The 15942-nt window shown below is 33.9% G+C and overlaps 2 protein-coding genes across 8 annotated transcripts; one reads left to right on the plus strand and one right to left on the minus strand.

Annotated features, from left to right (window-relative positions):
- Nucleotides 1-3283: 3283 nt before the first annotated feature.
- LOC109804759 (nuclear transcription factor Y subunit B-1) lies at nucleotides 3284-8333 on the plus strand. Of its 2 annotated transcripts, XM_083059915.1 has the most exons (6): nucleotides 3285-3848; nucleotides 4226-4355; nucleotides 4822-4827; nucleotides 4928-5008; nucleotides 5144-5182; nucleotides 7985-8333. In XM_083059915.1, exons 1-6 carry the CDS (start codon nucleotides 3631-3633, stop codon nucleotides 8030-8032), a joined length of 522 nt encoding a protein of 173 aa, XP_082916041.1. In that variant the 5' UTR covers nucleotides 3285-3630; the 3' UTR covers nucleotides 8033-8333. The 2 variants fall into 2 exon arrangements, with proteins under 2 accessions (XP_082916040.1, XP_082916041.1); XM_083059914.1 differs by lacking the exons at nucleotides 4822-4827; nucleotides 4928-5008; nucleotides 5144-5182; nucleotides 7985-8333 and having other exon boundaries at nucleotides 3284-3437; nucleotides 3621-3848; nucleotides 4226-4784.
- A 908-nt stretch (nucleotides 8334-9241) lies between these two features.
- Nucleotides 9242-13628, minus strand: LOC109804853 (PWWP domain-containing protein 5). Of its 6 annotated transcripts, none has more exons than XR_014427918.1 (4): nucleotides 10643-13567; nucleotides 10375-10550; nucleotides 9741-9843; nucleotides 9242-9583 (listed from the first exon to the last, which is right to left on the minus strand). XR_014427918.1 is itself a non-coding variant. In XM_083059913.1 (3 exons), the coding sequence occupies exon 2, from the start codon at nucleotides 13180-13182 to the stop codon at nucleotides 10681-10683; it is 2502 nt and encodes an 833-aa protein (XP_082916039.1). In that variant the 5' UTR covers nucleotides 13183-13261; nucleotides 13483-13628; the 3' UTR covers nucleotides 10034-10550; nucleotides 10643-10680. The 6 variants fall into 6 exon arrangements, 3 of the variants coding, with proteins under 3 accessions (XP_082916039.1, XP_082916038.1, XP_029128488.1); XR_014427917.1 differs by having other exon boundaries at nucleotides 9242-9596; XR_014427916.1 differs by having other exon boundaries at nucleotides 9242-9843.
- Nucleotides 13629-15942: the final 2314 nt, after the last annotated feature.

Consider the following 15942-nt stretch of genomic DNA (forward strand, 5'->3'; position numbering starts at 1 on the left):
ATCAACAATGTTAAGTTAATTCCATTTAAAGAAGATGTCTAAATCAATTCTCAGCGTCTACCTTGGCATGTCATTGTTGGTTTTCCGAGCAAACGCACCCAAGTCTCTGTAATATAGTTAAAAGGTTGTCGATCCTCAGGGACTTGTGAAGTAGATTTTGATTTCTATTATACTAATTGTTACTTGTAAATTCAAAGCTTGAATTTTCACACATGTTAGATATTTGATGTGATCAATGTTTTTAAACTTAAATAACCAAAAATCAGATTAAATTTAAGAAAACAGATATGATGAACAGTTGGGATTAAATTTCATCAATCTCCCTCCTATGTATTCCTATTGATTATTGCAAATGATTCTATTACTCATTGTCATTGAGTTCTCTATATTCATTCAGACCCAATTCCTTGGCATAAGAAATTTTAAGATATTTAACTCAATGAATGATTCCTCACTTCATTTAGTTAAATGTCTTGTATTAAGAATCAGAACTTGTTGCAACTATTAATTTCGAAACCATCCCTGGCTTTCAAAACTAATAGGTGATTTGTTTAAAATATAGATTCAGAAAACGTTTTCCAACCAAATTCTAAATCCAATATCAAAGATAAATGATCAGTTTATCAAAGCATTAAAAACAGAATACAAATCACTGACACTGAGTAATAGATGTAATATATATATGAATCAAAAAGGAATACACAGGAGTTTGATGACTTCATCAATCCCAACCCTAAGGCTTTAGCTCTTCATAAAAGAAGAAAGCACAAAATAACAATAGGAAAGGTAGAAGAAAAAGATCATCCGAAGAATCGCGTTCCCATGAGCTCCAAGGTGCTTTGTTTTCTTTCTCCGTCTCTGTTCTTTTATTCGTGTAACTTCTGATCTGTGTTCTTTCTCCTCTGCCCTTTTATAGGTGCTGAAATTAAAACAGAGTAGGCAGGAAAGAGAAGGAACCGTTTAGCGCCTTGAAACGGCTGAGCGGTTTGGAGAATTCTTCAACATAAAGTAATCTGAAGGGCTGAGCCCTTCAAATTCGCTGAGCGCCTTAGATGATCCTTCACCATTAAGCAAGCAAAAGGGTTGGGCGCTTCAGATTCGCTGAGCGCCTAGGAGGCAGAGAGCACTCATTCTTTTAGGGCCAGAACCGCTCAGCGCTTGGGAGTGGTTGAGCGCCTCTCTTTTGGTGCACTTGTTAAGCTCTCTGGCTTGAAAGCGCTTAGCCCTTTTGAAGGGCTGAGTCGTTTGCCTCCAGACTTCAAAACCTACAAAATAAACACAAAATATGATCAAAAGACTCATCACTCCTTGTGATAACGTAAATTAAGAGTTCGTCTTTGATTCTAAGTATATTAGTCAAAATTATATCAATATATACAAAAATTGTGCTAGATAAATGTCTCAAATTTATATTTTATCAGACTAGTTAGACACTTATCAGTCATAGGAAAAAAACTTTCCAAAACCAACTTTATAGTTTGGGATGGACAAAAATGCTCAAAGGTTACCAAACACAATCACAATATTGGTCTACCTTCCTTGGGATGCAATGCATCAAGCCTTACATAGGTTTAATAGACTCGAGGAGTTGGGGGTATTAACTTGAGCAAATTTAAGTCATTTCGCATTAGCTAGCAACATATGGTTAGGGGGTAGGTTGTGTGCCAAACATCTAATGAACCTCAAAATTTTATACTTTGCTACTCCACTTTATGGGAAGCCTAGTGGTTGTTCTAGTTATCCAAATCCTTGATGTAATGATGCAAGTCTCATTAACCCATTGTTATTAACCACAATATGATAGTTGCGGCCATTAAGAAGCATTTTGGGGTATAACTCAAACCTATTGATCAACTTGTATATAGAAAGTCGTTCCCTAAAGGATTCAAGGTCCTCAACGTTGTCACGTTTTTCTAGGGATGATGGGAAGTAAGGGTGAGCAAATAACATGTTTAAATGGATTTAGTCTTATCCTTACTCAATTTATTGGGTTATTTATTTAAACTTAAACCTAACCTGATAAAAACCTAAATATATGAGATGAGACCGAATCAATAATTATTCTAAGTCAATATATCAATATTAACGTATGTATAGTTAAATTATAAAATAAAAAAGAAATATAAAACTTTAATTAAAGTATATTTTACTGTATACATTTTAAAATAAATATTGTCATTATAAATATAATATAATAATATAATATACAAAATATTATCTTCTAAGAAATTATTTTATCCTAAATATACAATTATTCTAAAAATTCATATATTAAAAAAAATGAAAGACAAGTTGGGATGACTCAAAACATAATCCAAATCTGTTACAAAAATTATATTGGTCTAATTTTAAAACTCAAACCTGTCCAAATCAACAAGGAATCAGGATGAACTCGTGATTGGGTTGGATTTTGCTTGTCTCTAATGAAAAGTTGATTATGGAACATATTAGTCAATTTATGACTCAATGTGGTGAGACGAGTCATAACAAAGATAATTTTTACCTAACACTATTTTGCCTCTTAATGTGTGATGAAACAATATAGTCTATAGAATCTTTTTTATAAAGAGACAGTTGCAAAAAAACAATTGTATTATCCTAATATATATTTTTGTTTGTAACCAAAAATTAAATCATAACTTTTGAGGAGTCCCAATTCACCATTCATGACTAGGCATGGAAATCATACATAAACAAACAAAGATATGTGTACCAAACATTTAATAATAAATCACTGAGTGTACGAAACACACACAGATTATTAAATCATATATGTCAAGCTGATTTACAAGAGAAACTAAAAAAAAATATCGTAAATTTATAACAAGGACCACTTACATATATTTCTCTCCTTTTCATCAACAACAAAAAAATTATTTTCGAGGAGAGTTGCCTCCCATTATTAAAAATAGCTTATAAACCGATTAAAAGATTCACAACCTAGATAAAAGTTAACAATTTGAATTGTAAACTAAAAAATTAGGGATTTATAAACTAATTGAATAAAAGAAAAATGTTTAATAAAATTAACTAATAAACTAATCAACTATTGTAAAATGCTATATTTATTTATTTATAATGAAAGTGAAAGAATGATATTAAAAAATGAATTTAAAATAAATAAAAATAAAAGAATTCTAGTTAAATAAATTATTGTAATAAACAAGTTTACTATGATGAAATGAATTCACGAGTTAAAAATGAGCATCTCAAATAAAATAAAATAAAAAAATGTGAAGGAAGAAACAAGATGAACGGTTAAGATAGCAGTAAAGTAAAAATAGTGAAAATCAATATCCCCCTCGTTCCTATCTCATATTGTCTGCTTAGATTTGTCTTGATAACCCCATTCCACCAATCATCGCTTTCCTTCTCGCGCCAAATACAAAAACCCACCACCACCATTCCCCTTTCTCCTTCTGCCTCTCACACCACCGGTAATAATTCACTCTCCTTCTCTCAAACTCGCTCCACCCGTCTCAATTTCGGATCTCACTCGCCCTTCACTTCCCCTTCCCATCACCAATTCCCTTCCCTCGCGTCGCGTATAAATTAGACACCTCACCGAGAAAGCGCAGTGGTTGGTTTGTGATTGCTTCGTCACTGTTATTGCATTGTAGGGTTTGTGAGATGTCGGATGCGCCAACGAGCCCGAGCCACGAGAGTGGCGGCGAGCAGAGTCCGCGTGGCTCCTCGTCCGGCGCGAGGGAGCAGGATCGGTACCTTCCCATTGCCAACATCAGCCGCATCATGAAGAAGGCGTTGCCTCCCAATGGAAAGATTGCTAAGGACGCTAAAGACACCATGCAAGAGTGCGTTTCCGAGTTCATCAGCTTCATCACCAGCGAGTGAGTCACCAATTATACACGTCAATTAACCAAATGAGTTGGCGTAGTGATTAAGTATCATACGTTCACATGTTATATAGATAATCTATTTAGTAGAGAATTTGTATGTGAAAACTTGTTGAGCTGGTGATTAGACACCTTGCACTCACATGGTGCAGGGATGATCTATTTAGCAGAGAACCTTGGTGTGAAAACTTGTTCGCCTAGTGATTAGACACACTGCGAAAACTTGTTGAGCTAGTGACAGTGACAATACTATGAGCGAGTTTAGTCTCTGGTTCAGTGAGACTGTGGAAGGATAAAAAAAAATATATAATTCGGAATATTTTGTTTTTTTTAGTATAGAATTTGTAATATTTTAATATTATGGGATGCAGGGCGAGTGAGAAATGCCAGAAAGAGAAGAGAAAGACTATTAATGGAGACGATTTGTTATGGGCGATGGCCACTTTAGGATTTGAAGACTACATAGAGCCGCTTAAGGTGTACCTAGCAAGGTACAAAGAGGTGATTTTCTTTCTTTTTTGATGTAATTATTGAGGGTTTCTTGTCCTCTTGTATTTGCATCTCACTGTCTCTCTCCCTTATATCTCGATAACTTCTTTATATATATATATATAAACATTTTCTGTTAATTTTTGTTTTTAGTTGGTACAAATACTACATGGATATGTGTTAGAACTTGAAGTGTAAAATCCAGATAAACATAAAAAAACATGAACTTATTTTTCCTAGTTCACATTTCCTTTTTCGTCTTGAGGTGTGGGTTAGTGTTTGGTACTTTGGTTGGGTCATGAGCTGAGTGGGTGGGGAACTTTTTCAATGAATGGATTATGGATCCATAAAGTTCTCACCATTTCCGCTTCATTTTAATATTGGAAGTTTTGATAATGTTCCTTATGGCTTTATAATTATCTGACTTTTTTTTATTTATTATTTGGTTGCTGATTTTGGAATGTCTACAATATCACAGGCGGAGGTTAGTCAATATTCCTTGGCCTAATTGTGTTATTTTGTTATTTATCTTGGACTGTTTTGCCAGTGGAAATGTTAATGTTTGTGAACACAAATTATTATAGGGTGACACCAAAGGATCTGCTAGAAGTGGCGATGGATCTATTAGACCCGATCAAGTTGCCCTTGCAGGTCAAAATGCTCAGGTGTGGTTGCATAACCATTTTGGAGTTTTGTTTTTGGTTAAAAAAAATTTATTGTGACAATTTGTTGATGTAAAATGGTTTGGTTCATTGGTTAATATGCACCTTACATGTGTTGTTGGTTTATGTTTATGGCAGCTTGTTCATCAGGGTTCACTGAACTATATTGGTTTGCAGGTAATGGTCTTTCTTTCTCCGTCTATCTTGAATGCATGAATGCCAAATCATCTTTCTAGCAAACACATGCAAGCTCAATTATGGAGATTCAAAAAATGAAGTTAAGAAACACTCTTAGTAAAAATTAAAAAATAGCTAAATTGAATATTATGATAGGCTTTTTATGTGCCAAATAACCTCTACCCCCGTTGTATTGATTCTCATTTCTTTTAAGATGTGGGAGTACTGGCATTCACTGGCAAAGTCCAGTGTCATGAAAATTTGATATTTTCCCAGTGTTGCTTGTGCACCAGCTGATCATAGCTTTGAGATGATCATTCTGGTTCGTTTTAAGTTCTTGATTCTTTATGTTAATCTTGTGGGTTTGGATTTACATCCCATCAATATATTTGAAATGTAGTTTTATTTCATGAATAATTTGTGTCTTGAGTGTATGGATTAGATGCTCCTTCCTCAAATATATCCTTACTCCAACAGGTCTGTGTTCATTGGTTTGTTTTGTTTTGGGTTCCTTTTTCTCACCAGTTGACAACTCTGTGAATAAAAAGCTTTGTTGGATCATTCATAAAACAATAGCGTTTCAATCTCCATAGTCCATTCCCTTGTAGGATTTTTTTTTTGTTTTCCAGCATTTGCTTCATCCATTCTTCTTATTCCTGTTTCTTTGTAAAGTCTTCTTACTCTGAATAAAGGCTATACTCAAATTTTATTTCACCAAAATTATGTATCTCTTCGATTACTAATGTTAGTATATTAGGAATATGATATATTTTGTTTTTCTGCTGGGTTTGTAGTATTTAAGCTGCCTGAGCACTTGACCTTGATTAGTAGTAAAATATTTATCAGTGGTTTTTATGTACTTTCTCTTAAAACACTGTTTCCACATGGTATTACAGTGTTACTAGGTGTTTACTTAATCACTGCTGGAAATGCGCCAAACCAGTGGGACATCAGGGTTTATTTGCCTAACCTCCGCGCGTCTCGATAATGTGAAGGAAAGAGAGATAAACCACAGTGTAATGATGTGTGGTGTCAGTACCACTTTCTCTTCTATTGCACGGAGATAAAGTGGTTTTACAAGTTTTATTTGTTTTTTGATGAAAGAAAAATCATTAAGACTGAGAGAATAAAATTACGAGGAATTTGGTGGGTAAGGACTACTCCGTAAATAAAAATGAAAGAGAAAAAGAAATTAAGAATTATCATTGGCACAAAGCTATCCAATCCCTCTGTATAATTTGACAAACCCCTTTAAAAATACAATATGTTTTGAGTGTCTCTTCACCCTTAAACTTGTTAAGGGCTAGCAAATTGTTTATGGATTCTCTTGTGTTCTGCTCTCGTTCTTTTAAAGGGAGTTACTATTTTCTTTGTCATTTTATTTACAGAGAGATTCAATTGCCTATACACTATTGACACAATTTTTTTAGGTTCCTGGATAATTTTTTTTTTGTTCCAGACCACACCTTATCCATCCTCTAGTTGTGTAACACCCCTCTTCTCTTTGATGAAAACTTCTAGCCCATAGAAGAAAAGAAAATTGTGCTAGATTGTACAATGATACCCTTCAAAGCACAACTATGGTATTATTACAGTTGTTGTGGCTTGCTTATAGTCTTCTACAATGGTATTATGACAGGATTTACTTTTCAATCGTGACCTCTAATGACTAATTGTATTCATTTGCAAGTACAACCTTTAATTTGTTATATCCATTGTTTTGGAAAATGTTTACCATATTTATCACCAGTCTGTTTTTGCGGTGATTGTCATCAGAAAGATTTAAAGTTGATTGAAATTTCATATTTGGTAGTTGGCAGAGAAAAATATTGACTTTGTCAAGTAAAAACATTTTTGACACTTTGTTGAAACAAGCCAATGTTATTTCAGCAGACTAATATTAGCGATGCTATCGCTATTTCTATTTTCAGCAAATTAAAGTTTAAAATGCTAACTTTCCAGGGCCTGTTACCTAGAATTACTTATTTCTGTCTAGACATTTTTTTTAAAAAAATTATATTAAGCTTTTTCAAGACCAAGTAGGAAAAATGGTGTATGCTAAAGGAATATTAGGATTATGGAAATATATCATATTTGTGTGGAGTGGTACATTCATTATAGGCTTGGTTATCTGGTTACTAGCAAGGCCCGACACAGTATATGTTGACTCTTATGTTTTAGGATTGATTGCTATTGAATTGTTTTATTCTCCTTCTCTTGTAATATCCCTTTCTCTCTATTTTCCAAATCTCTTTTCCCCTCTCTATTAGTCTATTGTTTCTCCTCATCGTACATGATAGCGAAGTTTTGTGCACATGATTACATGCTCCATCCTATGCAAAACTCTCCAGATCTGTTTCTTTCTAAAGTTGGTTCATGTTCAAACATAGAGCCAAGACAAAGCCTTTCACCATTAAATACTAGGCATTGGTGATTTCAGGTTTCTCGTGGTGCCTAAATTGGAAATCACTTGCTAATTACTTGAATAATTCTCTTAATATTGCCCTTCAACTAAAGTCTTGGGTGATAGTTATATTACATAAGCCAAAATATAATTGCCTAGAATTAGATGATTCAGTAATGTTGTTTTTGTATGCTTCATCCAGAGTCCTCCTTTGAAGATCAAATAAGCATGATTTGTTTTGTTGATCATGGTGTTTTTAACATCAAGATTGGTTGGGCATAGGAATTCAAATCCTTGTTAAGTGTGATTTCTTTACTTTCAGTTGTACGGCTAACATTTCGTCTACCTCTGTTTCTCTAAGACTAATGACATTCTTTTTAATGTGTTGGGATTTACAGGTGCAACCACAACATCTGGTTATGCCTTCAATGCAAAGCCATGAGTAGTTTAGATGCTTCTACGCTTTTCATTTATTTCACTTGAATGCTTGTACGCATGGCATGGATGGAAACAATGGTTTGGCAATTTAAAATTAGGTTCTCGTGTAGAAGGCCTGAGTGTCAGAATTTTTTTGCGGTACTAATATAGATTTTTATCAATACATATGTCAAATTTAGATGCCTGACCAACTCAAGGGAGTGTTTGGGGTTATGCATGTGATTCGCCATGTAGCTTGTCATGGTGAAAATCACCTGCTTTGATAGTTTTCTTTAAATATTATTCGCAAATATTGAATTTGCTACTCGATTTATTTTGGCCAAATAGTTTGCTTCTCAATGATTTCAAAAAATGTTTACTTGTTGAAACACTTGTTCTTGAAAAGGGGTTGGCATCTTCAGTACTGAAGCTCCTTGTAGTCATCTAGAAGACTCGGAATAGCGTAATAGAAACTTGGAGTAATTTATATTTTATATAATATAAATTATGTTTTGTATAATAATTAATTTTGTACACCGTTGGATATATCACTAAACGTGCAGTATTATAACAACCGTTTGTCTATTTGAATGCTCACAACATTAAAAACTTAATAAAATTAAGAAAGGAAGATAAGAAATACTTGATGCGTTGCTTAATATAGATTCTTAAATTAATAGTTGACACGTGAGGTTGCACCATTCATGTTAGTAATTGTTGATTTGGGTGTCCACCTAAGTTTACCTTTAAAAAATTTAAAGGTTATTTTTGGCATGTGGCCACCATGCTTGATCCAAAAGGATAAAGACTTGTTATACGAATATTAATTTATCTTGTTATCTTACAATTATCTGACACTTTGACTTGACTATGTATGAGCCTAGTATTGGTTGAACTCTCCCAGTCTCTTGTGCAGTTCAGATTATGTTCATTAACAGATTGGGGCGAAATGGATTCATATACCGCATTTCAGATGACGGCAGAATTTTACGAATTCAATATTCACAATAGGCTCATGTACTCGGTCCATCAAGGGATTATTTCTAATTTTTTATATGCTTATGCTTGTTTATAGTTTATATTAGCTTATTTTATATTCACAAACGTTTTTAATCAAAAACTTCTTTTTAAAGAAATTCAAAAGAATTATTTGACTTGGTAGTTTTAAGAGATCAATGTGGTGACGTAGTTTGGGAATAAGTGTTTTTTTTTTTGGGCGGGGGGGTCGAGGACTAATATGGTAATAGATAAAATCTTTGTAAGACTAATTTGCGGATAAAATTTTTGGAAGGACAATGCTCGTAATTTCAGAAGACCAAATTGAAGGTTTACACGAGCAATAAACTAATGCATCCTACAACAAATTAATGGCTGCTAGATAAAATAACAATTTGCCACCATGTCGTTTTCAGCAATCCCTACAATGAGAATCACAAGTGTAATTTATTATTGACAGAGCATTGCTGATCTAGCTGAGCCCAAAAGATTGGTATTTGGTAGCCCACTATAATCTACTTCTCCGAGGTGATGAGAAGCAAGAAATCTATTGGTCTAATTGCAAAGACGAAGAAGGGAGGTCCCTGCAAAAGCACTCTAACAACCCCAATCAGTGCTAAATTAGCATAGTAATAATGTGTTGAATAATGTGCTTGCTTAATGCCTCAGCATGTGTGTAGTCTATTATCTATTTATAGGACTCAAATGTGGTTAAGTCACCTTGTGTTGGATGTAAGATACCTGAGTTTGGTTATGAAGTAATCCCTTAGGGGGCAGGAGATTCCAATAGTGGAATATTCTAGAGTCCTTCACCAGCATGGCATGAGGAGGTGCCATATATCATCTGCATCAGGCATAGAAAGCATCATGGGATGCAAGCTGAATAGCTTCGCAGGCTCCTAGTAGGCTCAGATGGCCTCTTAGTCCAACAATGATTGGGTGTGATGGTTCATTTTATCAGATTCTACGGGGTTGGAGCTCAAAACAATTGCAATTGAAGTAAATGTCAAATTTGTGCCAAATCAAACAAAAGATGCAGAGTGCAAATCCTACGAATACCAAAGTTTTCAGTATTTTCAACTCTTTACAGTGACAATTAAATTAGGAGGCCACAGACTAGCTAACCCAAGGAAAAGAATGAAATCAATTTTCTGTGCCTACTACAGAAACAACTGTTTACTTATCAACATTTTTAAGACAACATACAATTGAATGTCAAAATGGATATATCCAATGTTTCTGATACCACTACTCCGTGACCGAAAAGTTTCATTTTGTAATGACACATATATCTAAGTAAAATGAGCTAACAGATAATGTATTGGTAGCACGATAGCTAAAAATCACCAATAAAATTTGCTCTAGTAAGTAATACCCTTGTTTTCTTTTCCATATTTATTTCTTCCGCAACCTCAGATTGTTGCTGCGTATTCATTTCCGTTTGCCTTGAAGTGGTGGGTATGTCTGCAAACATCCTCCTCCTGTTCTAGATTGTGGGTCAGCTGACATGCTTCCAAAAAAACATTCAACTGGTACTACAATATTTATGACCTGGAAAGGCAATAATAATACAATTAGCCCCAAACAAAACTAGAATGAAAGTAACTTTAAGATTGCATATGTAGTAGCAAAAAGTTACTTACCAAACAAGTAGACCATATTAAGTTCAGAATTGGAGAGATCATGATGCATCTCCATTCTCATGGTCCTGAGTTGTGGTGCAAGATGAAGCTTTGAATAATGTACTCGGAATATGGTTAAGCTTGTAATTTACAAGAACTGGTCCAAATATGTTGATTTTTTTAGCACTACTGAAAGCAATCTCTGCATCGGCATACTTCTTAAAAACCACTCTAGCCTGGCTGCTCCCTCTATCAACTTCTGTTTCAGATTCATTTAGAGATCCAAATCGCCTAAAAGACTTATTTAAGCTCATTTCTGAGGGAACAGAATCCAGCTCAGCAAATTCCAAAACAAGTTCAGCTGGGGAATTCTTATCTACACAGCCAGAAGGTTTTTCAGGAACCTCAACAAGATTGCTGTCAGAACATTGTTTCTTGGAATAAGACCTAGACCTTCGAGTATAAACTATAACAGGTTTTTCTGGCTGAGCTGGGGCATGTTGGTAGTCTCTTTTGCTGCTTCTCTGTGACTTCTGTTTTACAGAACGACTCTGGATGACCATGTCAATCAAATATGTGTCGCTCAGATCATCAGATTCAAACGTTTCAGGTGATCCAGCCACAGGTCGTTTCTTCCTTTTAGTAATGCCAACTTTATTTGTAGGTGAAATTTCTTTTCCAGACTCATTGGCCACAATTATTGAATTCCTGAAATCAGAGAAGAAGCTCACTATAACATTCAAAGAACTATAATCTCCCCGGGGTTCTTGTGCTACCCACTGAAGCAAATGTAGCAAATCATCTAGAGATGAATATTCTGTTGGAACAATCAAGCTTGACTTCTGAGTCTTCTCAAGATTAGGGGAGAGGACATTGGATCCATTTCCTGCAACACCATCAGCACTTCCATCTTCCATTTGAGACCTGTCTCCAGAACACTTCAAAGAGGGTGGCCCAGTAAGTTGACTAGCAACCCTACGAATACATTCACCAATTTTAAATGATTGTTTTGTGGTATTTGAAACTTTAGCAAGGGAAATTGTTTTTCTCCGATCTTTCATCCCTGAAACACCAGCATAGTGATCAATAGTCCTTCTTTTCTTGGAAGAGGTAGGATGAATCAGATTATCAGTGTCCTCACCTGACCGATAACCACCCTTTGTAGAATCCGGAGTCCCACCTGCTGGTTCTGACAAGCTTCTTTTCTTCTTTTCAGAATACGTATCATCTTTCAAATTATGCTTGCGTTTGCGATAGGAGCTATTTGTTGTCTTCAAATTTCCAGCTCCAGTTTGACCATCACTTTTACTCATGTGAGTTGCATGCTTATTAACTTCACTCAATTTTTTATCAGCATCCTTAATTAAGGCACCAGTATCATTATCCAAACCTCCACAATATTGTAACTCAGGCAAGGAAGAGTAACCCTTTAAACGATAGAAAGCAAGCAACTGAGCCTTAGCAACTAAAAGCTCCAATCGATCAAATCCACCAGTTGGAAACTCGGATAGACTTTTCAAGTATTCCAAAAGGTTCTCAGGTGAAAAGGAACTAACATTTAAAGATTCATCCACTCTGCGTGTGACGCTAAGTTCTTGTTGAATCCCAGTGTTTTCAACAATCTGAAGTTTAATCTTGTCATAAGTATCTTTAGGTACGCAGGAACATGCTAACCCAAATTCTACACGTCTTGTGACTTCATCGAAGGCACAATCAACAGCATTCTGAAATGCATCTGAATTACTCTGCTTTACAATATGAGAGAAATGAGTCCTAAAGGGCTTTAGCTGAGATGATTCATTCCAGGCAAATGTTCTATCCCCAAAATACGCAACCAAATAGCGATCCTTTTTTAAATGCTTCTTTGCCTCCACAGAAGCATCCACGGGATCAAATATCTGCGCCGGCCACCATGGATGGCTTTTCACCTTGCCCCAAACCATATCATACACAGAAAACTCACCTTTTTCCTGTGGCAGCTGATAACTTGCCTGAAGAATGTTTTGTGAACTCTCATGTGACATATGCTTTGTGACTTTTCCACCTGTTGGTTTTTGCCGTTCAGCATCATCAAATTTTTCACCTTCAATTTCCTTCTCTCCACGTGAACCAACCTGCTCAGAAACTCCAGCTTGCTCTTCAATGCTTTGCCTAACATCTGACTCAACCTGAATAGCATCGCTAATTGCTTCCTTCTCCAGTAATTCATTCACCTCCTTGTCATCAATGTTCTTCCGCTCATCCAATGTTTTCAAGGAGACATCATTTCCCTCTAATTCAGCAGCATCATTCTCACTCTTACCTTCTAAGGATCTCCCAACTTGAGAACTCTCACCAACATCCCCAGTAGTCCATCCATCTGTAGGATTCACCCTTTTACCCTCCTCTTCTGATCCATCAAAACCCACATCATCATTCAGCTCAGCATCACCCACAAGATTACAAACAACACCATCTTCTATGGACAAATCAGAACCCAAAACCCCCAAGTCCTTCCCATCCCCAACCAAAGAACCCTCCCTTTCTACAGGCTCCTCGAGGGTTTCTCTTTCACCAACCATGTTCTCATAAAGGGTCACCGTGAATTCTGAAATTCTACAAGCAGACAATTCTTACAATTGTGCTTCTTCCATGGAAACGCTATTTAAACACTGCAAACACGTTAGGAAGGGAAAAAAAAATATCTCCTTGACCAAAACCTTAGGCTTAAAGCAAGAAACCCAAATGGGAAAACTGCATAAAATTGCTTATGACTAGTACACAGATGGTAAAAAGATTCAAACTTTGATGACCGTCTAAGAAATGAACGACAAAAGGTCGAAATAAAGGAAGAAAAAACAAAACAGGAAAGTGTTAAGTACCAGGTTAGATCCTGGGGAAGTGAAAGCTCGCTCGAGTTTTGGTTTTGGTTTTAGTTTCGTGGTCACTAACTGATTGAAATTTGGAGATATATAAATTAGGGTTGTAAGGGAGAAAAAGGTCCATTGACCTTGTTCACCTTGTTGTATATTTTGTGAAGAGAAATGCTAGTCAAATCTCTTGATGATATTTTATTGACTCATGTTTGAAAATTGCAAATTTTGTTAGATTTTTAAAAATTTAAATAAGAAGAGGTTTATTTAATAAAACACGAGACTTATACAATTTATATATTCTAGTTAATGATTAAGATAGGTTATAAAGAAGAATCATTAAAGTGTATTTGGATGAAAAATTTAAATAGAATAATTTATTTATTTTAAGAATTTCAAATTTTTTTGAGGTGAAATATTTTGTTTTAATAGATAATTTATAAATAATTTGAAATTTAAATATTTATCAAATTCTTTAAAATAGTAGAATTTCAAAATTCTTCAAAAAAAAATAAGAATTTGAAAATTTTCATATTTATTTTTCTTATTTTACTTATATATTTTATCTTATCTCTTATCTCTTTATTATTTTAATTAGTGAATATTCAAAAGTATTTTTAAAATTATTAAATATTATCTAATATTGATTTTTAAAATTATTAAATATTTTAAGATTAGTTAATATTTATTTTTATAAAATTAAATTTAAAAATCTTAACATATGAATATATTTTTTAAATCAATTTTACCATAATAGAATCAAATTAATATATCCAAAGTAAAAATCATAGCGAAATTTTTTAGTTTGTTTCTATATCTCCATATCCAAACTGGCCATAGCGAAGTTAAGTTGGCCATGGCCAGTTGGTGGATATGGATATATAGAAACAATATGATTTTTCAAGGTTCGCGTTGGTCAATGCTTTCAGTGCTAAAGAAGGTGAATGTTTCCCTTGTTAAATTGAATTGGTGGCTTAATTCTAGGAAAACATGGTTGGAAAACACTTGCTGGTCCCCACCAGATTATCCAGGAATTAAAGTAAATATTGATGGTAGCTGGTTGAAAGGTCAGAATAGGATGGGGTTTGGATGGGTTATTCGGGATAGCGTAGGGAGATGGCTGGGTGGTTTTGCCAGTTCAGAAATAAGGGGTGATCTTTTGCGAGCTGAACTTTTGGCTATAAAGGAATGATTATCTTTTTTCTGGAATTTTGGTTACAAACAAGTGGTGTGCGAGTCAGATTGTATTGGTGTGATATTTGTGATTGAATGTGCTATTTGAGAGAGGAATCTTGTTCATAAACATAGAGACATAATCAATAATATCAAAGATTTAGTGGAGAGAGATTGGCGAGTTATATTTACTGGGATCTCGAGAGAGATTAATCAAGTAGCTCATGTTCTTGCAAGTTGGGGAGCTAGACTATGAACTCAAAATGTAACATAGAGGAGTCTTCCAAATTTTGTGTTTCAAGTGTACGGGGAGGATCTCTGTTCCCTACACTAATTTAATTTCTTTCTTGTTTTTTGTCTTTTATTTTTTCCACAACACAAAAAAAGACTAAAAATTTAAAATTTTTAAATTTTGAAATTGACTTATACAAACAAAATATTTTTAGAATGATAAAAATTGAAATCAAAGTAATTCAAATACCAAAAAATTTAAATTCCTTGAACTTATAAAATCCTTCATCCAAACACACCATCAAGAAAATATCGTTGGGATTTCTTGTATTTTCAAAATATTAATTCTACTTAAAAACCATATTGTATTTTTTTAGAGTTAAAGGATTATTAAAATAAATAATAATTATATTTTGTTTTAATTATTTATTTATTTTAATAATATACATAAGGATTATTTTTTAAATATTGACTAAATTATATTTTTGGTCTCTTATAATATTAAATCTGCAATTTTGACATCTTTCATAATTTTAGTCTCCCATTTTATAAAATTCATAATTTTGGTCATTTATTTAAATGTTTATCCATTTATCATTCGATTGTTACAATAATCTAACATTAAATAAATGACATGACAAGTAATATTTGATAATATTATGTTAAATTATGTAAATATATCTTTGTTATCTCATAAAAGTGATTAAATGAGATAAAAATAAAAATTAAAAGGATAAATTAATCTAAATATTAATCATTGTGTCATTTACCTAATAATAAGTCAAAGATAATATTATAATTTTAATGATCAACAGGTGAATATTTAGTGGAGGAACAGAATTGTAAATTTTATAAAATTGATAAACTAAAATTGTAAAATTAAAAATAAAACTAAAAGGACCAAAACTGTAATTAAGTTTAAAATATTTTAGAAATATTTCCATCTTGATTAATTGCCTTAAAAAAATGCTGAGAAGGTATGCCTTTTTGTTGATATTATATATTGGACGAACCACCAATAACAAAAATAGTTTTACTTTTCCGCAGTTGATTGGAGCGGTAGTC

The sequence above is a fragment of the Cajanus cajan genome, chromosome 7, assembly GCF_000230855.2.
Source record: "Cajanus cajan strain Asha chromosome 7, NIPB_CcT2T_4, whole genome shotgun sequence".
Lineage (NCBI taxonomy): Eukaryota > Viridiplantae > Streptophyta > Magnoliopsida > Fabales > Fabaceae > Cajanus > Cajanus cajan.